Source organism: Copadichromis virginalis, linkage group LG20 (assembly GCF_057382275.1).
Source record: "Copadichromis virginalis isolate Kocher_CV1m ecotype Utaka linkage group LG20, C_Virginalis_male_GT1.1, whole genome shotgun sequence".
In the NCBI taxonomy this organism is placed as follows: Eukaryota; Metazoa; Chordata; class Actinopteri; order Cichliformes; family Cichlidae; genus Copadichromis; species Copadichromis virginalis.
The window spans coordinates 34023603-34049303 of NC_140637.1; the positions used below are offsets into that span (position 1 = coordinate 34023603).

Consider the following 25701-nt stretch of genomic DNA (forward strand, 5'->3'; position numbering starts at 1 on the left):
TTCAGAAACCTAAAGTCTGTATCAGCAGCAGAATGGAGCTAAAATAAATGTTGGTTTCAGTTCTATGAAGCTTTGAGTATTTTGGATCAGTAGCTGCTGTGTTTGTTGCATCATATTGCTGTAACTGTTTATATGCTTTATATATTCTGAGCTAAGTTGATCTATAGTGTTACATCATATTCTATAAGGATGTTATGTGTTTGTAGACTTTCTGCCCAGTTTGACCCATTTAGCAGACGTCAGCCTGTTTAAGGCTCTGATGTCTATTCTGTGTGACTTACAGCAGTTATGACATGGTCTGATTTTCTCACCCAATAAAGGAATATTTCATATATCAGTCGACTCTTCATTCTATCAGACACAGTTATCACAGCTCCTACATTTGCTTTTACACATGTATGTAAGCATTGAGCCACATTTAGTACCAACATATTAAAAGAATATTTGTCTCTTATGTATAACACATCTGTATACACACTGTCACAGATACTTGTGTTTGAGTGAAGATTTAAGGTGACAGGAAACACAAATAACTGCAACTTGAATCTTTGACCCAGAGTTCAAGCTCACTGCTGTAATATATCCTGTAAAATATCTCATAATAATCTGACAATAAATATAATATTGTCCATATTATATTTACATTACCAAAGTGAGATGATTTTAGTCTCATGAACAACATCAGCTGTTCTGCGCGTACTCTGAAGCGTGCGGTCGCTAAATTGGGACACAGGCACTGAAGCCGTCACACTGAAGCATTCTGGGAGTTTCGTGAATGTGGAAATAAGCACAACAGCTGTTATACCTGAGAACATAAAACGCAGCAAACTAAGTTATTGATAACGCTGCTGATTACATCACCGGCCTCTGAGGCAAGGACGCCCGCTGCCTCACCTGCCCTTGTTTCACAGGTGGGAGGGACTAAGACGCCAGGAGTCGAGGACGGGCACTTGAGCGTGGCGCCACCTCCAGGCTGTAAGCTCCACTGCTGACAAAGACACAGACGCTTCTTCAGAGTGAGATTTGATTTATGTTCTTTCATTGAAAATTAACAATTTTAAATAAAGTTACTTTAACATTTCATTAATCAAACGAAGAAAAAAACGGAGGTGATGATGTGTAACTGTGATTTAAACGCTCGAGCAACATTTGAACAGTTTGTCACGTCGGCTCGGTCTGGTTTTCCTCGCTCGCCTCAAATCCCTGAGACTGAAGTCAGAGCCGAGCTGAAAAACTGCAAACCAAACAGTAATACAGATGTAGTCAACATCCACAGATCAGTCCTGTGTGAAATATTAAGAACATACAGTGACGTGTGTCACGGTCGCACTCATAGTTTAACTGATTTACATCAACAACAGTAGAATTAAGGATTGAGGCATAATTTAAGGAAAGCACCTGGTTACAGCTTCATTACAGAAGCACACAGTTCATCAATGAGCACCACAGTAACAAAGGACCTCAGCCTTTAGGTCGTCACAATTTTATTGGAGGTAGAGTCTAAACACAGCTGAGCACACACTGGGTTCCCGGCCTGTGTTTGAGTTTGAAATGCATGACTTCATAGTTTTTAAAAAAGGAGTAAAAAAGGTGATAAATAAAGAGCTGACATGTCCTCAGCTCTGCTGATGCCAGAGTGTCTGACACAGGTAACCTTAGACGCAGGTGTCAGATTCCTGCTCCCAGACACTGTTCAAGTGTCGCTGAATTTATTCAGCAACTTTCTTTTGCTCTGATTTATGTTTAAGTAAAAAAAAATAATCTGTTTTTCTCCTGGAAACAAGAAACATGATTAAAAATAGTTTTTCTAATTATCCTTCGCCACCAGGGGGCAGCGTGCTGACACTTTCAGTACTTCCTTTCAGCCCGTCCTCATGGCCTTTTTCACTCAATAAAGCTTACGCTTACTCACTGCACCATCTTGTGGTATGAAGTGGTATTACCTGAAAGTACACCTGGAATTAATTGAACCCAAATTTTAAAATGAATGAACCTGCAGAGGGCTCATTTGAACTGTATTAAAAGGTTTAAATTAGTTTGAAAAACATTGTTGTGCTGCTGAATCTCTCCAGCAGTGAAAGGTTCATCCATCAGCGTCGTCCTCAGGTGAGAAACCGCAGATACCTGCGCACAGACTGACACGTCAGCACTGTGTCGCTGATCAAATGACCACATCTGAACGGTAGCGCCTCCTCCTAACTCGACAGCTGCTGCTCTGCAGGGGCACTGGAGGACTGTGAGGAGGGGGAGGAGGAGGTGGTGGCAGCTGTGGTTAGAGGAGATAAGTCCTCACAGGTGAAGTAGTCCTTCAGGGGGGCCAAGAGGTGACGGACGACGGGGACACACCACGCCTTCCCGAGCACCTTCTGCCGCTGCTGCCGGTTCATGTCCCGCACATCGGTGTAATGTTTAGGGAACCCGAAGACTCTGCAGGGAGGAAGGAGGACACCTTTAATAATCCACCCATCTAACAGGACAACACTGCTCGTGGCTCAGATAAAAACTCAGTGGATCCACAGAAATCAGCCCACAGGCTGTTAGAGACGAGTGGACGAGAGACGTTACAACCCTTCAGCCTGCTACCTTTCCAGCTCCGTGATCCACAGTTTGTCCTCTTTGCCGTTGTAGAGGACGGGAAGCTTGTTGACATTTTTTCCTTGTTTCAGGGAGTTCGCATTGGTGGTGATCGTCCTCACCTTACACATCTGGAACACAAGCATGAGAAGATCATGTGGCCGAGCAGCTGTGGACGGATCACAGCGAGGAGAAGATTCAGTCACTCACCGTGGCCTTTCTGCCCAGCTCCAAGCACTCCTGCAGGTCCAGCTTGTCGCTCTGGGTGGCTACGATGGGCCTGCGGGTGAAAAATAAAACTTTATTTAAAGCGCTTATCCGGCAACGCATTTGAACTTTTTTCCCCTTTTGGCCTTGGAGAATCTCAGTACCGTATTTTCACGACCATAAGGCGCACTTAAAAGTCTTAGATTTTCTTCAAAAAGTGCGGCGCGCCCTATAGCGCAGTGCGCCCTGTGTGTTGTAAGGAGGACGTAGTAGAGAACACCATGAGAACGTTAAAGGGTGAAGTGTGGGCGTTGATCGTATATACCGGGACAATCGCACATACCTGTATAAAAGAACAGGTATGTGCATTATGTGGAACATCGTTGTTTTAACAACCCTGAAAATGGCAAAGAGACACGCTTACGAAGCACAGTTTAAACTGAAGGCCATCAGCTACGCGGAGGAACATGGAAATCGAGCAGCGGCGAGAGAATTTAAGATTAAAGAATCGATGGTTCGCAAATGGAGGAAGCTGGAAAACAAGCTCCGGCAGGTCAAGAAGACGCAGCTGAGTTTCCGCGGACATAAGGCGAGGTGGCCCGAGTTGGAGGAAAGACTCGAGCGGTGGATCATCGAGCAAAGAGCGAGCGGGAGAAGCGTTTCGACTTCACCATTCGGCTAAAAGCAGTTTCACTAGCTGAAGAGATGAACATTGAACATTTCCAAGGAGGTCCGTCTTGGTGCTTTCGTTTTATGAAACGGTGCCATTTTTCCATCCGGACCAGGACTACGGTAGCGCAGCAACTTCCAGCGGATTATAAGGAAAAGCTGGCCATCTTCCGCTCCTACTGCAGCAAACACATCCAGCCCAGCCACATCACTAACATGGACGAGGTGCCGCTCACTTTTGACATCCCGGTGAGTCACACTGTGGAGAAGCAGGGGACCAGCACGGTAGCGATACGCACAACGGGGTATGAAAAGTCTTCTTTTACTGTTGTGCTTGGCTGCCATGCTAATGGACAGAAACTGCCGCCTATGGTGATTCTTAAGCGAAAGACTTTGCCTAAAGAGAAGTTTCCAGCAGGAATCATCATTAAGGCAAATGAAAAGGGCTGGATGGATGAGGAAATGATGAAAGACTGGCTGAGGGAGGTGTATGTAAGGAGACCAGGTGGTTTTTTCCACGCAGTTTCACTAAGAGTGGAAGGCAGCGCCGGGCGAGTTACGCCACAATTTGCCAATGGATTGTAGATGCTTGGGCTAACATGGCTGCTGGCTCTGTTGTTCGAGCTTTCGCAAAAGCCGGCATCGTTTCCGAGGAGCCGCACGGCACGGAAAGTGACTCTGACAGTGAAGACAGTGAACCTGGCATGTTTGATGGAGATTTAGCGCAGCTGTTCAATTCAGACACAGAGGATGAGGACTTCCATGGGTTTGATTGATGATAAAAACGTGAGTACCAAACTTTGTTTTGCTCCTGCTTTATTTTTAAATACGCACACTTGTATGCTTGTGTGTTGTTGATGATGACGATTACCGGCAATAGAAATGTGAGTACCGAACTCAGGTTTGCTCCCGCTTTATTTTTAAATACGCATACGGTACTTGTATGCGCCCTATGATCCAGTGCGCCTTATGTGTGTGTTAAATACAGTAATGGCACACATAACTGAGACTGCGCCTTTTAGCACAGTGCGTCTTATGGTCGTGAAAATACGGTATTTGCTCTTATTTTGAAAGTTTCGTTGCTGCTAACCGCCACAGCCCTTCCTGTCTGCTTGGGTCGCTGTGGCCGTCCCAGAGCCGGCGTCGCTCGCAAAAGACAAACTTTTCCATCGGAAAACTTTTGTCTTCCTGGAATGAGGAAACGTGCACTCACAGAGCTCACCGGGCGTTTCCCTCTAACGATCTTTGCTTCAGATTTAGTCACAGCGATTCATTAAAAGCTGCCGTCCTCTGCAGCTCTAGCTCAGCACAAACCCCACGATTCATGGAGGCCGCACTTCCAAAGAGGAAACTCCACGAAAACATGAAATATCCGACTAATATTAAAAAGATGCTAAAGCTCACGTACCTCCTCATTCCCGGGATGTTTCCCCAGAAGTAGCGAGCTCTGCGGGCCGGAGTTACGTGCATGGCGTCCACCATCACCGGGTTACACTGACGGGAAAACAAGACACAGTTTACACCTCGTCAGTTTAACTAAGGAAGCACACAGGAAGAGGAAGAGCAGAGGGTTATGGATCCAAACGGAAGTGAGTGCGTGCAGACCTCCAGGAAGCGGCAGATGCTGATTTTGTTGCAGGTGTTCATGGCGACCGTGTTCTCGTACAGCCAGAAGAACGGCCGCGGGTCGTCCTCTTTGGGCTTCAGCCACTGAAGGATGCGGTAGTAATCAAAGAAAAGCCTCCCGGTGCCCTCTGCAGGAGGGAAGTGACACAGGAACACCAACAATAACCTTTAGACCACTGACACCTGTGTGACCGGACGAGCTGCAGAAACCTACCGTAGAGGCCTTTCCTTAACGGGTTGACGATGGAGAGGTCGTTACAGGGGCTGCCGCCGATGAGCAGGTCAAAAGGTCCCCACTGCTCGAGCTGGAGGAGCAAAGAAGACGTGGTGAGAAAAGGGGGCGGGGCTTCACCGCAGCACTTTCTATATTCTGACCCGTCAAACACACTCAGTCAAATCTTCTGTCTCAGCTCAGAAAAACAAACTGGAGACGCCCTCTCAGTCTGTCCGCCACGTTGGTCTCCTGCTCGCACGGATACGTACCGCTGTGGAGACGCCAAAATAAAACAGAGCGCGTCCTCATTTGTGGAAAGAGGAATTACGAAGGACATACGCGTTCCTGAGTGATGTGCCGCACGTCTCCGATGTGGACGATCTTCCCGTCGTGGTTGACGGTGGCAACGGCGACCGAATCCTCGCAAACCTCAGAGGCGACGTATTTGTCTATTTTGATGCCCAGGACCTTGAGCACGTAGAAACCTGTCGGGACGCGGAGAAAAGAAGGGGCTGTGTGGAAAAGCAGGAGCGTATGGCCGTTTCACAGGAGCAGAAGGGCAGGTAAAGCTCACCTGTGCCGATGCCGTCGAACAGCGACAGGACTCTGACGGGTCGGCGGAGGTTTGCAGGGATGGACGGGTAGACGCGGTGAGGCTCCTGCAACAAGAAAAACAGCATCACACAAGAGCCGGCGTGATTTCTGACGAGACGACAGGAAGTCACACCTGACGCACAACACGGGGTGCTCCGATGTAAAAAAGTGTAAGTGAGTGGATCTGATGCAGACACCAACATTTTATTTCTAATTTCTATTTATCTTGAAGAGAATTAAAGTAAATGCGTCACCAACATAGTTTAAACCTCTACACAAACACACATAAAACCACAGAAGCACAGAACTCCTGATCCTGCTGCCACTGATGACTGCAGTTCACCACGTGGCCACAGGGGTCACTAGCTGTGACAGAGGGCTGCAAGGAGCTGTGTGCCGCTGCTGGCACGTCCTCTCATTTTAGTGTTCAAGTAGAAAACAAAGCTGTTTTGTTTTTTTATTTCAAAACTGCAGACATGAGCACGTTTCCCTCTGAACTCACTGAACTACCAAATAGCCCGTCCTCTGTCCTGCATTTTGTTCATATGTAAAACACAAACGCACACTTTAGTGTTCACGTGAGTTTGTGACGCTAACACAGCCGATCCCTCAGCATGTTTGTGCTCATGTTGCCTTCATATTCAATCATTTTTGAAGATTTTAATATTGCACAACAAACAAATCGTCCCTAACAGAAACGTCACCTCAAGGGACAGACGGCGTTATATTTCTACGGGCTGCGAGTTCGGCCCGCTGCGCTAAGCAAGCATTACTTTGACAACTGTCGGGAATAAAAATGAACTTTCTGCCACGATATGGACGAAAGAATCTGCTGTGCGAGTACCTGAGAAAACCTTTGTGTGGGAGCTACAGTTACAAAAAGGGTTACGCAACACTCTTACTTTGCAGGTTCCCTTCACACAACTAAAAGAAAGTCATGAGTAAAACTGCTTGTAGGTCTTGTAGCTTATTTGTGAGAATCAGAGTCTAACCCAGCGTATGCAATAATGTGGATATTTAAAGATGCCTGCAAATTTACACTTATGGATAATTTGCAGGGGGCAAGAAGGTCCTGAGTTCAGTTCCTCCATCGGGGTCTTTCTGGGTGGAGTTCGCATGTTCTCCCCGTGTTTGTGTGGGTTCTCTCCAGCTTCCTCCCACAGTCCACAGACATGCAGTTAGTTGGGATAGGTGGAAACACTAAATCACACCGTAGGTTGTCTGTGTGCCCTGCCACGGACAGGAGGCGTGTCCAGGGTGTACCCCGCCTCCTGCCTTAAGACAGCTGGGATAGCCTGCAGCGCACGCCGCAACCCTGAGAAGGTTACGTGGAAGCAAATGGACGGATAATTTTTTTAGTAACGCTGTTAGTCTCCAAGCAACTGCAATGATCAGATACCCTGGGGGAGTTTAAGTCCATGTTAAAGGAAGTTTTCAATGTCGCTCTTAATTTGATGTGTTGTCAGATTTTCACGTGTTCGTACAGGATATTTTATTTGTTTTAATGTTATATACTTATGTGCTACATGTATTTGACTTTTGTTGCCATGGTGGCAGGAAATTAGATCTCAATGAGATTTTACCTGGATAATTGAATAAAGGACTAATAGAATCAGCACCTTTGAGGGCTTCCTGCACACAGATCTTTACCAAGGCTGGTTTTCCACTCACAAACTCCATGCCGCTGTCATTGGTGAAAAACTCCTGCACGCGGATGCTCCAGTCCTCTCTGGGGATCAGCGCTCTGTGGGGTCTGTGAGCCTGACACAGGTAGCAGATCCACGGGTCCTCCAGCTTCAGCGAATCAAACGTTCCCGGCCCGACGAGGATGTTCAGACAGTCCTCGCAGTAAGACCTGAGGACGGAGAACAGAGGTTAAGAACGGAGAACGTGCTGGCACATGCGGCCGAAACACTGAAAGAAGCTGAGAACCTGCAGCAGCCATCGTTGCCACACAGCAGGACGTCCATCCCGTAGCAGCAGATGGTGCAGTAGGACTGATATCCATCGCCGTCGTAACGATATAAGGTTTCTGTGAAGTTATCCTGCAGGCACACAGACACCATCACAGCCAGCTGCTCAGGAGGAGCTTGGACGTTTCGAACAACACACAGAAACAAAGGAAAACATCTGCTCAGTTCTTTAAAAGCTCTGCAGGATTCCTGTTTCTGCGTTAGGTCTACGCTGCAACCCGACACCACAAACTGCAGCAGCGTCCATGCAGCTTTAAACTGCGCGTGCTGATGGATGCACGGGTCCTTCCTCACGACTATCAGGGAGTCGAGCACCAAGCCTGAGAGCAGCTCCTCACCTTACACTTCAGGCACAGGCCGCCTTTAAACAGAGGGTGGAAGATCTCAATGTTGTCCGTCCCACAGCACAGACAGTACCCTGCAAACAGCACACGATCAAACACACGAGCGTATACACGCAAAGATTCCAGGCATGCAGCGCTGCACACTCACCCTCGATGTCCAGCCTCATGTCCACGATCGTGCTGATGATCGTCTCTGAAAGGAGCAGTGAGAGAGAGTGAGCCACGTTCACACCTGCTCAGGTGAGAGCTGACAGCGGAGGCTAACAGCTGCATCGCTAACAGCCGCCGAGCGTTACCTCTGTGCTTCTGGTCGGGCTGTGCGTAGGAGGCGGTCGGCTTGTTGACCTTGTTGTGGAGTTTGGTGTAGATCTTCTTCTTGCTCGGCATCCAATCAGACGACACGTCATCGTTCAGCTCGCCTCGCTTCTTATGAGCCTTCCTTCCTCTCCATCCCGTCTTACTCTTCCCCTTTCCTCGCCACTCCTCCTCCTCCTCCTCCTCCTCTTCTTCCTCCTCCTCCTCCTCTTCCTCCTTCTTCCCCTGTCTCCCCATCTTTGACCCTCCTCCTCGAGCTTCCTTCTCCTTCCGTGCTTTGGGGCCGTGCTCCGCAGGATGACCTTCCTTTTTGTTTGCCGTTGCTGGCTTTGAGGCCTTCCTGATGGAGCTGCAGGACAGCCTCTTCAGGCACACCTCCACATCTTTCAGGTTGATGCTGGAGGAGTCAGGAGAAGAGGAGGCTTTATGGGGGAGCTTCTTCATCACCCTCGACCACCAGTCTGCAGAGGGAAATCAAACATGTGATCAAAATACATCATAAATAAGACTGAGCACGTCAAGTCTGTCCTACTCTGAGCTCCTCCTGTACAACCCCTGACCCCGCCTCCATGACTGACACAGAAACAGGCGTTCACAGGTGAGCCACACCGTGACTCCGACTCAGTCAGGCAGGTAGTATCAATGTTCTTACCGTTCTTTGGAGCGTTGGGCTGAAATCCTTCAGGCCCCGACGGCTGGAAGCCTCCCAACGCCCAGTCCAACATCTGCTTCAGCAGCTCCTCTCTGCCCTTTGGAGGAGGAGCGAACTGCTTCTTACAGCGCCGAGCCGCCTCCTGGTGCAGAGGAAGGAGGACGTGTCACATACGAGCACACAGACTTTAGTTTAGCAAAACATATTTAAAAGAACATAGTAAGAACTCAGAATAATCTCAGGTTCCGTGAAGTTTTGACCTGTTCTTTACAAAACGAGTCCAGGACTCTTCAACTCCAGTATTTCTCCTGTTTGAACAAACACACCTGCAGGGACAGGTACACGGCCTCCTGGTAGGTGTTCAGGATGTTGAAGGAGTCGGCACAAAAGTTCTGGGTGAACGCAGCGAAAGGTTTGAGATCCTGCAAACTGACCTGGGATCAGAGAGAAGGAAAACATCCATCCACCGCGGGCCGATCAGCACAGGAGAAAAGCACAAATACAGATTTTACTAATAATTTAAAGCAGAAGACAAAGAAACGACCGTCTGATCACATCTGCAGAGGAAAGGACTCAAACTCAGGGCATGCACGCACAAACGCACACACACAACCCCGTTCAGCTATCTTAGTGAGGACCTTCATTGACATAATGCTTTCTCGAGCCGCTTATCAAACCTGACCATAGCCTAACTGTACCCCTGACACTAAAACCACATTTTGAGCCTCAAAAAGGCTTCAAACTTGTGACGACCGTGTGTGTGTGTGTGTGTGTGTCCTCACAAAGATAGCTAGACAGGAACACACACACACACACACACACACACACCCCTCATATTTGACAGGAGGGGCTCTCTAACAGCAAATCATTTCTCTTCTTAATCAAACATAATGAGTCTAACGTGACTGAGAAAACTCAGGAGAGAGAGAGAGGAGGTGAAGCGGGACGTCAGGTGACTGTGTGTCAACAGCTGTGATTGGATGTCCCGAGAGGACGAGCGAGGGACTCAAATGAGTATAGAAAGGGGCCCAGGAAGCTCCAGGTTGGTACTTCCACTGTGATTGGCTCTGGGGGCACCAGAGGAGATGCTGACACTGAACTCTGGTTGGATCTATGACCAGCTTTGTTCTGCTTGAATTTACAGTATCAATTCAGCAGGATTTGTCTCCCTGTTTCTTTATCAGAGGAGGACCGTCGGACGTCTTCATCAGTCAAGCTCTGCCCTGCGCTCTGGGTACGACTCACTGGATCAGAGCCTGGACTAAACAGAGAGCTGATCCACACTTCCTGGTTCCACAGGTCGACAGCATGGTGCGACTCACCTGTGAGGACGTCTTTTGTCCGTACCACTCCACCAGCGTCTTCCCTGGCGGTGGAGTTTCTCCTCTGCACGGCAGGACGACGGCCGGCCACAGCGCCGAGCTCCCAGCGTAACCCCAGACCAGCTCCCCCTTCAGGACAAAACACACACAGATGTGTTCACGCGAAACACTGTAAGTTTCTGTTGCCATAGCGACCAATGTGTGAGCAGGTGATTTCACAGTAAGCTAAACTGAGTCGACACCAGCAAACACACTTTGCCATCGCTGCCTTCAACAAACGCACGCCGAGTTTCACATTTTTGTACAAGACGCTGCAAAATAAGAAACTGCCACGGTGTGAAAGCGCTGAAACTTTCTGATGTCCTTAAACGCATCGTTTCATGTGACCGCCGCCTCCAAACTCAGCTTTCTGTTATTTGTTACCAACAAACTCAAACTGTCCCTGATTGAGAAGAAAAGTTTGGTGCTTGGCTGTTCAGCTGAAATGTTGTGCAGATGCATCACACGACGGCTGCAGTGACACATCACTCATGAACACAGTAAACACAGACAGTGCTGCTAGTTAGCAGCTGGTGTGAAATGCCTTACAGGTGATTGTTCCCGCGCCGATGCTACTCGGGTCGGCGTGGCTGCCGAATCCTCGTCATCGCTGCTCATGACAAAATCAGACTTGGCCTGACGATTTCTGTGACCTGCAAACGAGACGAGAAGCGGCTGAAGCAGCTCAGCGAACAAATACAAACAGAAACGGCCCTTTCTTATTGCACCGGTGTGACATTTCTTACTGCGCAGCTGCCTCAGTCTGTCAGCCCGACACATTCTGGAAGCTTCTGTAACATCCACCACATCTGGATAAAAACAGGACACGCAGTCACTGATTAACATCAACGAGGCGTCACATCAACTTCGTGTCAGAGCTGCAAACTCCGGCGTCAGTCCTACCGGAGGAGTTTTCTGTGTCGCCCGACTCCTCCGTGCTGCTGTATTCCCTGGAACGCACAGGTGGTCTGGATTTGGTCCAGTCGCTGTCCTCCGATGAGCTCAGTTTGTCCACTTCCTGTTTCCTCTCATTATCGTGAGCTGTCTGGTGACGGACGGGTATCTTCCTCCTGCGGTTGTTGGGTCTTCTCGCCCACATCCCCGGTTCAGGCAAAGCTTTGGAGGCTTCTCGGCTGTCAGGAAAAGTCTTGGGGATGTTCGACACCTTGGGATTAAAGCAAAGACAGAAAAAAGGGAAATTATTTATCCCTTCCCACCTGGGTCGTGTGGGCCACTCACATGGCTTTGACCTCTCACCTTAGCAAACACCTGGGTCCGGTGCAGCGAGCTCGGCAGGGCCAGGAGGGTCAAAATGAGCCTGCGCAGCGTCGAGCCGGGGCTGACTTCGCTCACCATCTGCAAACAGACACGCGTCGTCTCGGCTCACGCACAGAGCTTTTATCCATGTATTTACTGCAGTAACCAGACGTGTGGACGTTCAGGCCACGCTGGTGCTCTCACCTTTGCCCAGGAAGTAGCTTCTCCACTTCTCGTCGCGTGAGTCAAACTGAGGTAGTCGTCCTGAAGTTGATCGGCTTCTGAAGAGGCGGGGTCACACAGACGCAGCTCTACCGCCATCTCTGACAGCACGCTGCTGGATAGCTTATTCTGAGGACAGGATGTTGCATTGCAGAGTCATTAGCAGCAGGTACAGACGGCATCTTATGAACACAGCGTAACAAAGTGACCTTTAAAGTGCACAAATCCTGCAGCCTGACAGCAGCTCACAGGAGCAGCCAGGACCGTGTGTGGGTCAGAGCATCTGGCTAATCTACCTACAGCACACATGTACTGGAAGCTCTCTCTCTTTGGGGAGCTGGCGCCCTGGTTATCGTCGCCGCCCTCAGGTCTAAACGTCATTTGAATCGACTACTCAGGAAATCAGAGACAAATACCGTGTGCAGAATAATTTGGTGTATATCAAAGCAGCTTTGATTTCACACACTCGAAGGTGATTCATGATAAAGTAAAATGCAGATTTGAGGAGGGAATCCGACTACGAGCCAGGAAAATCCTGCTGCAGCCGCTTTTCTTAGACTACAAGTCGGCCGGGAATCAAACCAGCGACCTTCAGTGTACCAGCCCTGCTCTGCCTCCAGCAGCACACAAACAAAGGCGTCTTACGCTGACTCTGTGAGGGTCTTTCTGGACGAGGGTGATGTTCCTCAGCGCCGAGTCTCCGAGCTGCTCGGGAACGCTCTCGACCACGCTCCGCAGCGCCGCCTGGTAAAACACCCGCGCGTCCTTCATGAAGTCGGCCCTGTCCTCGTCGTCCAGATCCACGGCCGGGGTGGCCCGCAGGAGGTTTTTGACTCGAGCGCCCACTTTCACCTCGGCTGCGGGCAGCAGCTTCGCCTCGCTGCTGAGCAGCTTCACGTCTCGCCTCCTGAGAAAGTCGTCGAGGGCGGCCGGCTGCAGGACCCTCGCCGCGTACGAGTGAAGCAGCACGAGCGTGAGCTGCAGCTCCACTCCGACATTCGCAGAGCCATACTGCTGCAGCTCCTGGAGCGCCCGGAGCGGCTCCAGCGCGTAGGCGAGGAACAGGAAGTGTAGCTCAACTTTCGGATCGGTCAGCCGGACGGTGATTCGCTGGGTGCTGATGCGCTCGGCGTCCACGGCCAGCGCCTCAAGTTTAAAATACTCCACCAAATCCGTCCAGCAGCCCGCCATCTTCTGCACGGCGTGGATGAAGAACAAGCACTGCGAGGAGACGGGGCGGGACAGGTTGTGGTGCTCCACGTCCGCAAACAGCTCCTTCAGGCTGTCGTTGATGGAGGCGCAGGTGGAGTAGTGACGGTGGATGTCTTTCACCAGGTCGACCACGTGACTGAAGGATGTGAGGAGTCCGGCCTGGCACGCTCGTCCCGCCATCCCAGGAAGGCCGCAGAGCGATACCAAGCTGGGGCTGAAAAGCCGGAGCTGGGCTTCAAACCTCCGGCTCACCTGTGGGGGCGGAGCATCACAGTAAAACACAGCCAGGTTGGAGAGAGGAAGGCCAGCCTCCGTCAGCGCCTTCATCAGAAGGTCTGGATCTGACTCCGGGGCTCCGACTGCCGAATCCACGCTGAGCTGCACCGCGAGCAGCGCCCTCACCACGCTCGCACCCGAGCAGCCGTCGAAGTAGCCAATCAGGACGATGCTCGTCCTCCGGCCCCCGCCCAGCTCCACCCCGACGTGCAGGTACAGGCAGTACGGTGTGCTGCGGAGCGCGTTGATGATTTGGCCGGTCGGCGTCAGGTCCACGTCATCGCGGCAGTACTGTTTACTGAATCGCAGCAAAACATCGCCCTCGTCCACCAAGGAGTCTGTTGACTCCGCCTCCTTCACCTGCTCAGGCGGAACACACTCGTCTATGTTTGTTACCGACTCCATCGTCAGGTCCACCACGTCGTCCTCGTCGTCGGAGATCAGCGAGATTACATCATTTGCTTTTTCTTGCTCTATGGTTTTACTGTCCGTCGTCACGGTGACGGCGAGTTTCTGATTCGGCAGAAGAAATGCACCACCTGCGGGGGGGGGGGAGAGCGTTAGGCGACAGCTTTGAAGTGAAGGTTCACATATTAAACTTCTGGCTTTAAAACGAGCAGCGAAACATTAAAGCTTCAACGTTTCCGGTCGTGCTGACGATCTTTACCGTTTGTTAGCGTTTCTGACCCACTTTTATAAACTATTACATAAAAGATTAAATAAATGAAATAGCCTGTGGCAAATGTTTTAGTGTTGTCTGGTCACTATACATACTCTATGCAAAGTATAAAAAATGATATTTTCACAAACAAACTTCTTGTAGTTTTGCGACATGGTGCTGCTTTACGGCAAAGATGTGCAGATCGATCCTGAAATATCGATTCCTCCGATATCAGTCATTTATGTTCTAGAATCGATTCTCACATTAAAATATCGATATTTTAGTAATTTAGGGTAAATTTGCAGTTTATCATTAACACAGTGGAAAGAAACTATAACATTCGGATCGTCTACACTGGAAGGAACTACTTCCTCTTCCGCCTTTCATAGTCATGTGCGAAATACGGCTGCATAACTGTGTGGCAGCCCCTGGCGTGCGCACTCACAACAACGGCTGAGCGTAAATGGAGTCATGTGTGGACGTGTTTTACCTCCACAAACAGCCAAGACGCAGTTTGCGATGTGGCAAGACAGTGAGGTTTCGTGGCAGCTCCACTGACCTCATCAAACACCTCAGAATAAATCATATCACAGAATATGACGAGCTTATGTTGAGGCGAACTGAAGAGGAGGAGAGGGACAGGTGCTGCTAGGGCGAGACAGACGTCTGTGGCAGAGTCCTTTAGTGCTGAACATGCTCAAATGGCAGGTTTTTTATAAGTATACAACTTATACAAGTAATCTGATGTCCTGTAATCATTATGAAGCTATATTATTACAATTACATAATACAATGATATATTGTATTATGTAATACAATGAAACATCAAGTTTTTGTATCGGTATCGGATCAGTATCGTCGATACCACCCTGAATTTTACTTGGTATGAGATCGGAAAGGAAATCAGTGGTAAATGGCCTGGATTCGAATACACTACATCCAGTCATTCACACACTGGTGATGGCAGCTACATTGCAGCCACAGCCACCCTGGGGCGCACTGACAGAGGCGAAGCTGCCGGACACTGGCGCCACCGGGCCCTCTGACCACCACCAGTAGGCAACGGGTGAAGTGTCTTGCCCAAGGACACAACGACCGAGACTGTCCAAGCCGGGGCTCGAACCGGCAACCTTCCGATTACAAGACGAACTCCCAACTCTTGAGCCACGATCGCCCCTGGTATCGCACATCACTGCTTTACGGTAACTCAAAAACGATGGACGCTTGACAGGTTGCAGCTTCATGCCCGGACATGCACCAGGCAGAGACGGCAGCCCAAGAAGAAGCACTTTTACCAAAACGGGGTACGTCTGTGATTTGGTTACTTGTTGGGTTCAACAGCACCAACACGGAGCAGAAGACGCCCATTTGTAAGCTATGCTATAAAACTATTCCCGCGCCCGATGGCAACACAACAAATCTCTTGTATCACCTACAGAAGGCCCACGAAGAAGAATCCAGAGAATCCGAGCTAAACCAAGCTGTGGAACGACGGGAGCAAGTTGGGAAAGAAAAACTATACCAGCTGAAGATGCAGCAGCCTTTCACACGAGGCCCGTATGAGAAAACGTCCCAGCGCCATAAACAAATCACAGGCGCCGTCTCACGTTGCATTTGTAAAGGCATGGCCCTGTTTATGTAGTTGAGAAGGACAGCTTTCGTGACCTCGTCAAAGTCCTTGATCCGAGGTACGTTATGCCCGGTCGTAAGCACTTCAGTAAAGTCGAGTTGCCTCGCTTATACGAAGCATGGCGGCCAAAGTAGAGCAGGATGTTTGCAGTGTCGTGCATTAAGCCTTGGCTGCTGACCTGTGGACGAGCAGAGATACGCAGCCCTGCATGAGCGTAACCATCCGCTTCATTAACGAAGACGCCGCGCTCGCTGTTGACAGACTGCGGACTTCCCACATGACCACACTGGAGTCATGTTAGCCCAAGGTATGAGTCTGCCGTCGCTACGTATTTACCGTGCATAAAGTACATTATGTGCGTATATACGTGCACGTAGTACTAGTATACATACACACATTAGTTTTACTAGCATATATGATATGCATGTTAGTAAAACAAATATTTTGGGCAGAAAACCTTGAAACTGTTGTGCACTTTAAAAAGTTCATTTTAAATGTATGATTTTGAAAATAAAGAAGGCCACAGCTGTTTTCCTTTGATGCGTTTATATTGCTGCACTAAAATGCACGTTTCTCATTTGTGACAGTTCCTTTAAACCTTCAAAATAAAGTTGGAGAAAAGTGAGCAATGACATCTGTCACACTTTTCAGAGAATAAGTGGAAACATTGCGGTATATCGTGATATATATCGTTATCGTGATATAAAATAATTCACATCGTGATAAATATCTTTTCAATATCGCCCAGCACTAGTTCCCAGCATCGGTTTCCCTGAAAACACGCTGTGTGACACCTGTGCGAGACACACCTAGGTCAGCAGGAACCAGGCTCTGTCCTCCTCTAGCTTCCAAGGCGTTGTACTCCCTGCCATCATTGTTCTCGTCGAAGAAGATCTTGAACCACTGGAGGAAGGTCAGAGCCACGGCCGAGTTCCTCTTCATCAGCGACTCGATGGGGATGTGCTAGGCAGAGCAACAGAGGATCTTTAGGTGCGTGTTTCTATCAAAGAACGAGCGCCAAGTCATCCTGCTGTTTCTAACACAGGTGTGCAGCGAGCACTCGCTTTAATGTCGGGACCTGAAAGCGCTGCAACACTCACTCTGATCACTCCGGCCTTCCTGAAAGCAGCCTGCAGCAAGGTGAAGTTGTGCAGAGAGTGCATGATGGTGTCGCACTGGAACTGGACCCTGGAGAGGTCCAAGGAGCCGGGAAACAGCCAGTCCATCAGCTGGCAATAAGCCGCACCTGGATACAAACAGAGCAGGAAGTATTACACATCATTTATATTATTAACACGGCTTTATCTTTACACTGGTCAAACTGGCTTTTCCTCGTTGCCTGTCATATATGTCCTGTTCCTGTTGCAGGGACACATGACCTGAGTTTCTAATGATGAGCCCAGTGCAGGGTCAGGGAAACCCTGTAAGCCACACACTCGGGCAGCACAGGTTTTTCCTTTGCTCTCCTTCCTGCTCTGTGTAAATAGTCTTATTTATGGTTTTCTTTTCACAACATGCACCACGAGGCACACCTGCTCAGTAAGAAATGATAGCAAGAAAGCTGGGCCACCGTCCACAAACACAGTAGTCCTTTTTAAGAAATGAGTCCTCGTCAGAGGGACAGCTCAGAGTCAGAGGCTGACACGGTTTCAGCATGTGCAGAGGACGGAGGCTGAAGATGAAGCCGCCAAGCAGGAGGAAAAGAGGAAGACCTCAGGGGAGGTTCATGGATGTAGAAAAGGAGGACAGGCAGAGGGTTGGTATGACAGAGGAGGTGGAGGCAGATCCTCCACTGTGGAGACCCCTAAAGGGAGCAGCCGAAAGAAAAGAATCCAAGGAAAGGAGGAAAGAATAGGAGTGATGTGCGAGTGCCTGTTGGCTTCTGTTAGCCAACCACAGATGGGCTCAGGAGGACGGAGAACTCCACGTGAGAAGTAAGGCGGAGGCTGTTAGCAATGTACCAGCATCAGCCATGCCTGTTAAAACACACCCACCTGTGCATGCCTGCTCCACCTTGGTGAAGCTCGTCTGTAAGGTTTCGTTTAGCCACGCCAGCAGCTCGTAGCGATTATACAAAAACGTCCCGTTCAGGGTCACATGCACCGCCATCTCCGAAAGGCACCTGCACACACATCACAATGTTTTTAAAATCATACATCAATGCTGCAGCCCTGCACAGACTGGCGACCTGGCCAGGCTCTACCCCGCCTTTAGCCCCATGATAGGCTCCGGCTGGAGGGATGATACATGAGGCAAAACAAATATTACTGAGGCATGCATTACACAAGAGCCTGATGAAGTCAGAGTGACATTTACACACGTAAGAACACTCATGCAGTAATATTTTCCTGTAAGCGCCCCGAAACGAGCCCACGTGTTTGCACAAATGTCTGTCCAGAAGGTTTACTAACAGTTTGAAAGAGCCCGATCTCCCTCTGCAGACCTCCGTCACAGCGTCACGGACACCGGGGTCACACAGTGCTGCTTCAGGGGCTGACCTCTTCCTCTGTAACGACTTCTTCGTGAAAGCGTTGCATTTAGGGTCCCATTAAAATGTCGTTTACTTCACATTCAATCTATAGAATGGAAACGAACGAAATGAACACGAGCGCATTCTAGGCGAAGTTGGAATTCCCAAGTTTCCAGCCGGAATCTTCAACTGTAACCTCCCCTCAAGTCTAATTTACAACTCGGCGTAGCCCTGCCCACCCCGAGTTAACGATCACGGCTGCGTTTACGTGCAAAAACAAAAACACTTCGTTGTATTGCTAAAGACGCAATCTTGCGACAGACAAAACCTTAACACCGGGACGCACGCATCGGAAATTCCAAAGTTACCGGAACGCAGCACACATTCACAGTGGCCTCTACACCAATCAGAGCAGAGCGGGGGTTATTCTAGCCAATAGAATCAATGGAAGCGGCACCGATGCGCTCTTAAATTTGTTTCCGGAAACTAACACGTGGGGCTGCCGTCGGAATAAAAACAATCTGATCTCAGGTCAGCTGGAGTCATGGTTGCATGTGTGATAAAGTGCGGCTAACAATACAATAGCAACTACAGCATTTAACGGCAATAACACCGCTACCGTTTAGAAATTGTCTCGGAGTTTAAGCGGTCACTGGGTGGTCAGCTACTTTTGTTCACACCCCCACTTTCATTCAGCTGACTTTTACTCCGAGTTCCCAAAAAGATGATTCTGTTCATCTGGACGTTTTCAGTGGGAAAAACGTTTCGCCACACATTCAAGTGCCAGATAGTTTCCCACCTTATAAACAGCACTTTTGCACAATGCCTTAAACTAGCCCACTGAACGAACAATGGCTGTGAGGTCAGCTACATGATCATCATTTACTCAGAGACCTTAATAACACAGCGAGATATCCGCATTAGCTCGCGACGCTGACTTACAACATCAGTACAAGTTTACGGCAAAGTCACAAACGGCCTGTGCGCTCCCGACGGTTTATTCTAGAAGAAATGTACAGTTTTCGTTTAAAATCATGGTGAAACCTTTAGCGAATTCATGCAACAGGCTGCTAACAAACATGGTGGACTTACCTTCTCTGCTCAGCTCGCTCTGACCGATTCAAATACCAAAGAAGTCAGCCTCGACGACCCCCAAAACCCACCCAGCCCTCTGCCGCGGAAAAAAAGCGGGTGTTTGACCTAGTCACTCAATTTAAAAACAGCCAGAAGTGTGAATAAAATAAAGGCCCACGCCCTTTAACACCACAGGGGTCGAAATTTAACTTTAAATACCAGCTAGCCAAACTCTTTGGTTATGTTAATGTCGCTGTTACTGAAACATCCGGTTCTACAGCTGCTAGCTGCAGTTAGCTTTAGCTCCTAGCGTCACACTAGGCGACATCGGAGTTAGCAGATTTTCCGGTTGGCTGTTCCGACAGCGCTGCTCCACGAAAAAAATCGCTTTTATTTAAGCTAACCGTTTACACTATTTAAGACAGAGTAGTACAGTTGTAGAGCTCTACGGAGAAACCCCAACAATCAGTACTTTGGCGACAGTGGGAAGAAAAACCTTTAACAGGAAGAAACCTCCAGCAGAGCCAGACTCAGGAAGGGAGGAAAAAAGACATGCTGTGGATGAGCGCCAGAGAGTGATTAATAATTCATAATTAAATGCACAGTGGTGTGTAAACACATAGTATGTTATTTTATCTTATTCTATTCTAGTGTATTTCTTCATTTTTGCTGTTTGTAACTTTGTACTGTCCAATTTCTGCTGTGACCCAACAAATTTCCCACGTGTAGGAGTAATAAAGGTTTATCTTATCTTAAAAGGGGTGAGAGAAGGATAAATACTTAGTGCATCATGGGACTCAGCCTACACTTTTGCAGCATTGCTAAGGGAGGATTCAGGGTCACCTGATCCAGCCCTGACTACATGCTTTAGCCAAAAGGAAAGTTTGAAGAAAGGAAGGCAATAAAAGAAAAGGATAGGGAAGGAACAGGGAGAAGACAGGAGAAGGAAAGAGGAAAATACAATCAGTGGGTAGAGGAGAAAACAGGGAGCATGGGAAGAGTACAAGGAGTGAAATTAAAAAAGTGTGCGCTTCCTCTCAAGAGCATGGAATAATCCCCAGGCCACACTGCAAAGAAGAGTGAGTGGGAGCTAGCTCATAGTGGCTATGCCTCCCTGAGGCAGCAGAACAAGAAACTGGCTCCTCTTACCAAGAGAGAGGTTCAACAGCATCACAAAATAATATTAAGGGCTTCTCACAAAAGGTTGGCTGAGTAGGATACTATTGGTTAAAAAATTTCACTAAGCACCACGCAAGGCGTGGCATACAAAACCATGAATTGCTCTCAGCTGCAAGGGCCGCACCACTGAACAAGCAGGTGGTCAGTCAGTGGTTTCCAGTTTATGACAACCTGCTCTGCACTCCCAGCCTGGAGGGCATGCCTTCCCATATGTATGGAACTGCGACGAGTCTGGTCCACAAAACCAGTACTCCTTAACCAAGGTGCTTGGAGTGATTGGCCAACCATGTCTGGAGGTCTGTGCAGGTGAGAAAGGTGAAACTACCACCTGCATGGCAGCCTTCAATGCAGAATGCATTTTCAGTCAAACTGTGATTATGTTTAAAGGGAAGTGGCTACGATGTGAGTGGCTCCAACAGTGCCCTGAGAATGTTACTGTTCAGGTCTCAGATAATGGCTGGATTAATGATGTCTTCCTAGAATGGGCTCAGTTGTTTGTTCAGTCATTACCTAAGGATGATGCCAGAGATCTAGATGGACTTGCAGACCCCAGACAGCACCAGCACCAACAAGCAGACCCCAGACAGCACCAGCAATCAGATCCCAGACACCACCAGCACCAACAAGCAGACACCACCAGCACCAACAAGCAGACCCCAGACACCACCAGCACCAACAAGCAGACACCACCAGCACCAACAAGCAGACCCCAGACAGCACCAACAAGCAGACCCCAGACAGCACCAGCACCAACAAGCAGACCCCAGACAGCACCAGCACCAACAAGCAGACCCCAGACACCACCAGCAATCAGATCCCAGACACCACCAGCAATAGCAAGCAGACCCCACCAGACACCACCAGCTCCAGCACCAACATCCAGACCCTAAAATCCCTCAGCCCCATTCATCCCCCTGCAGCGGTATCTGAGGTGCCCTCAACCTTTACATTCTTGGATGGTTGGATCTGAAGAAATAACAGTCAACTTTGAATGTGTTCCTGAGATAGAGATGGTCTTTAACCTGTTCACACCAAAGGAAGAGCCATCAACCTGAACTTGTATTACATTCAGTGATCTGTGTGTCCAACCAAAACAACAGAGGACTGTCAGAAAGAGGGCCAAACCTCTGTCATTTGTCTTCACAAGCGATGGACACGTAGACTACGTTTCCACCAAGGCAGTGCAAACTAAAAAGATAGAAAAGACCAGAAGAAGCAAAGGTGCAAAGAAGGATGACGTGCCCTGCAAAGCATGTAAGGCAGTCTATGGAGACAAAAGTGACCCAAAGGCCAGTGGGGAGTGGATCAGCTGTGGGAACCGCAGCGCCTGGTTCCATGAGACGTGTGGAGAAGAAAGTGGCATCTATGCTGACGATGGATTCTTCTGTAAAGACTGTCTCTAAAATAGAACATACAGTTCTTATGAAAATGTTGTAATAATTAACTAATTCTAGTTATTTTTAATGCCAGTGTTTTTATTCATGAATTATTAAATCAACACTTGAATGTGTTCATATTTGTTAAAATGAGTTCAAATCAAAGCTGACTGATAAAGTGGCCCACTTTACCCTAAAACACTGCTCATCTCAAAAATGTTTCAAAAGCTATAGGACCTGAATAATTATAATTTATGAAATTAAATCAAGGTTTACATATTGAAAACAACTCATTAACAACAAAAACACAATTCAGTCTCACTTAGTGCTTATTTTGCAGTTTACCAAATTTGCCAAAAAATATGAAATTTGCCAAAAAGTGTCCCAGTTTAACTGATTTCACCCTGGAGATAGTGTCTGTCTCCCGAAACCAAACTGGAAGCTGGTTCCACAGAAGAGGGGCCTGAAAACTGAAGGCTCTGCCTCCCATTCTACTTTTAAATACTCTAGGAACAACAAGTAGGCCTGCAGAGCGAGAGCCAAGTGCTCTAATAGGGTGATATGGTACTACAAGGTCATTAAGATAAGATGGGGCCTGATTATTTAAGACCTTGTATGTGAGGAGCAGGATTTTGAATTCTGGATTAAACAGGAAGCCAATGAAGGGAAGCCAAAACAGGAGAAATATATTGCAGAATTTTGGATCAAATAAAGTTTTTTTAGGGAATTTTATAATGATAATAATAGTAATCAGTTACAGTAGTCCAGCCTAGAGTAATCAAGTCATGAACTAGTTTTTCAGTGTCACTAATTGCTTCCTTGGCGCAGTAGTTAGTCTCAGATGGTCTCACCACCTCTGACTTCTGACCTCAGCTCGGTTTTTGCCCTCGCACCGTGACCAATTTTGGCGTGGAAGATGATGTCAGCGTTTCAACCACCTTTGGTTCCTTCAGGTTCTCAGAAGTTGTGGTTTTAGTGGACTACAGACGTCAATCTTGTCTTTTTGTGAGATAAATCACGATCTCTGTCTGTTCTGTGTTGAAATTAATAGCAATCTTGTCTGTGAGATATTTCATTCTTTGCCTGTTGTCTGAGTTACCTGGTTGTGCTCAGAGGACAACACATCTACTCTGATTGGAACAGTTTTCTGATGGGGCTCCACAGGGTTATGTGTTCGGACTGCTGAGTTATTATCACAGTGAGCAAAAGCAAAATAAAGTCTTAAAATTACACATAAAATTAACCAGCTTAAGAATTTTTTTTTCTAATGGCAACTAGATGAATATTTAAGTCACAGTGCTGCTTGCTGATCATCACCTCTCTTCCTAACCTAGCTCCAACAACTCTTTCCCAAATCTTCCCGGTGTGGCTCATCAGCTTTATCCCTCTGTAGTGACTACAGCTCGGCTCGGAGATTGTGTCAAACATCTCAGAAAGAAAGCCACTGCACTTCTTTAAGTTTAGCAAAGACGAAGCTTCTTCACTTCTGAGGTGAAACGACTTCACAAACCGTAAAGCAGTCCAGCCGCTTTGGTTCCACACTCCTCAGACCACCATGACCGGATGACTGCGAGCCTACAGACCTAAGCCTGGTCACAAAGCTCTCGCTCCTACACACCTGCCTCCACCTCTGCTCTAAGGTTATGTACGATTTGTAGCCAGTGGCCTGGCTGTGTGCTGCCGTCTGTGATTGGAAGAAGAGGCTTGAAAAGGAAGTTATGAACGGCTGTGTGAAAGTGAAAGAAACTAGAAACAGACGACTTGAGCGCCCTCTGCTGGAATCAAGTTAAACAGCAGCACAGACTCGCTGTGATTAACCAACGAAATTAGTTTAATCGGGATTTTAAAGAGTTTTAAAGAGTCTACTTAGCACAGCTGTACTCTTCCGTTTGTGTGAGGTTCACTGATATCGCTGCTGGGTGGGGGCAGAGACCCTGTTTACCTGTCGGAGCTGTGGCGCTGGCTTCCTGCCGGTGTGTGGTGGGCTTCCTGCTCGCTGGGTGTGTGCTGGTCCATATCTTCTATGAGGACCCCCGCTGTTTGTTTGCCGTGCTCTGCAGAGCTGCCGTCTCAGTTTGTCCCACTTTAACCTTTTTAAAGAACAACGCCCGACGTCCAAGGGCAGAGGGAGGGGGTGCAGGGCTGGAGTCCAGGTGAGGCTGAGGATGCCCCGGAGACAGGAGTGGTGGGAAAAGCTCGCCGGCCCTGTTTGATAAGCTGCGGTTCCCTGAATGATCCGGAGGTTACAGGCCGTGGTCTCCGGCAGGACTCGCTGACTCTGTCAGGTGTTTCCGGATTCTCCTTCCTACAGGTGAGCGCAACTGATGTGCGCAGTAGAATCATACTGTCCTGCTAACCCAGAAGCAGCTTCCTGTCATGTTTGATGTCCAGATAAGTGACTCCGAGTTTCCTGCGTTTATTTTACCGAGCCTCCGCCCCGCTGCTTCCCACTTGACCTCTTCCTCTTTTTGTCTCCTCCCAGTGGAAGCTGCTGTGGATGGTTTGGCCCCTGCTGAGGGGCGAGTCTAGGTGACTCCGTCTGAACACCAGGACGGTTTCATAACTCACCACGTCTCTTTAGCTTCTGCTGCGTTTGATCGATGATGTGTTTTCCCTGAACGACGCTCAAAGTTCCCCCTGATCGCTTCACTCTATCCCACCGTCAGTGTTCACACAGCCACGCACAACGCTGACGTGACTTTTCAGGATAAGTAACCACTCGGCTGTGTCCTTCATATGTTAAACACGCAGTTACTCACCCGTTTAAAGCGCGCGCGCGCGCACACACACACACACACACACACACACACACACACACACACACACACACACACACACACACACACCGAAGCCGACCCCTCATTCCTCAGCATTTTAGACTGAGTTATAAGTTCACGTTTTTAGTGTTGAGACAAATGAATGCAGACAACATTTAGATGACTCCGGGTTCTCTCGTATGTACTGAAACTCTGCTCAGTTTCAAATGAAATTTTAATGGACAGATGCAGATCGTTCTCCTGAGCATGGGTCAGTTCTTGGTCGGTTCTCTTCCAGGTGAGGTGAAGGACAAAAGGAGAGTTTTGAGGTTGTGGAGGTTAACGGTTTATAAAGAAGCTTGAGAGCCACCTGTGCAAGCTGGCTTTCATGTACTTTGAGGTGTTTCTGCTGTTTCAGCTGCCAAGTCTCATTTTTTATGAAGATAAATATGAAAATAAATAAACTTATGAAGCATTGTATTGTGATTCATGTAAATAGTTAACACAGATAATTGTCAACATGATTTGAAAACCTGCAAAGACATCAAGTAAACTGAGTGGACTCTCTTACTGTAGCTTTGCATGACACAGCTCAGAATGATCAAGGTTTGCACAGCAGGTAGGCGGGGCTTCTCCCCTCTCTGTGATAAACTGAGTGTTTAGAGCGGCCTGCAGTCTGAGCTCTGGGCTCACTGTCGTCACTTCCAGAGTGTATGTTTGTTCTCTCTCCCTGAGCCTGGTTCTGTTTCCAGAGATTTCTTCCCGTCGCCAGGTGCTTGCTCTTTGCTCATGCTCTTAGCCTTAGTGTACAAAATGTGTTAAGGTGATCTTTGTTATGATTTGGTGCTATATAAATAAAACTGAATTGCTGTACATCAGCTGTGGAACACCAGCTCATGTGCTTTTTAATTGAGAGCAGCAGAGGCCAGCTGATCACCGCTTCACAAGCATCCGTACAGAAAGGCTCCGCCCAGATTTGAACCCAGGACCAAGGGGAAACCCCTGTGCTGCCCCACAGGTTCACGAAACAAGTCATCATGTCACTTATTTCTCAGTGAA

At 48.4% G+C, this 25701-nt stretch overlaps 1 protein-coding gene across 3 annotated transcripts; it reads right to left on the reverse strand.

Annotated features, from left to right (window-relative positions):
• Positions 1-1575: 1575 nt before the first annotated feature.
• Positions 1576-24224, reverse strand: LOC146685271 (uncharacterized). Of its 3 annotated transcripts, none has more exons than XM_085443336.1 (26): positions 23829-24224; positions 17782-17909; positions 16888-17033; positions 16597-16750; positions 12654-14035; positions 11991-12137; positions 11787-11885; positions 11433-11694; positions 11276-11338; positions 11079-11182; positions 10491-10619; positions 9495-9602; positions 9169-9310; positions 8498-8977; positions 8350-8394; positions 8196-8275; positions 7817-7929; positions 7556-7739; positions 5865-5949; positions 5630-5775; positions 5291-5381; positions 5056-5204; positions 4859-4944; positions 2785-2854; positions 2584-2705; positions 1576-2427 (listed from the first exon to the last, which is right to left on the reverse strand). In XM_085443336.1, the coding sequence occupies exons 1-26, from the start codon at positions 23900-23902 to the stop codon at positions 2196-2198; spliced, it is 4821 nt and encodes a 1606-aa protein (XP_085299462.1). In that variant the 5' UTR covers positions 23903-24224; the 3' UTR covers positions 1576-2195. The 3 variants fall into 3 exon arrangements, with proteins under 3 accessions (XP_085299462.1, XP_085299463.1, XP_085299464.1); XM_085443337.1 differs by lacking the exon at positions 23829-24224 and adding an exon at positions 19350-19414; XM_085443338.1 differs by lacking the exon at positions 23829-24224 and adding an exon at positions 18199-18320.
• Between the last annotated feature and the right edge of the window lie 1477 nt (positions 24225-25701).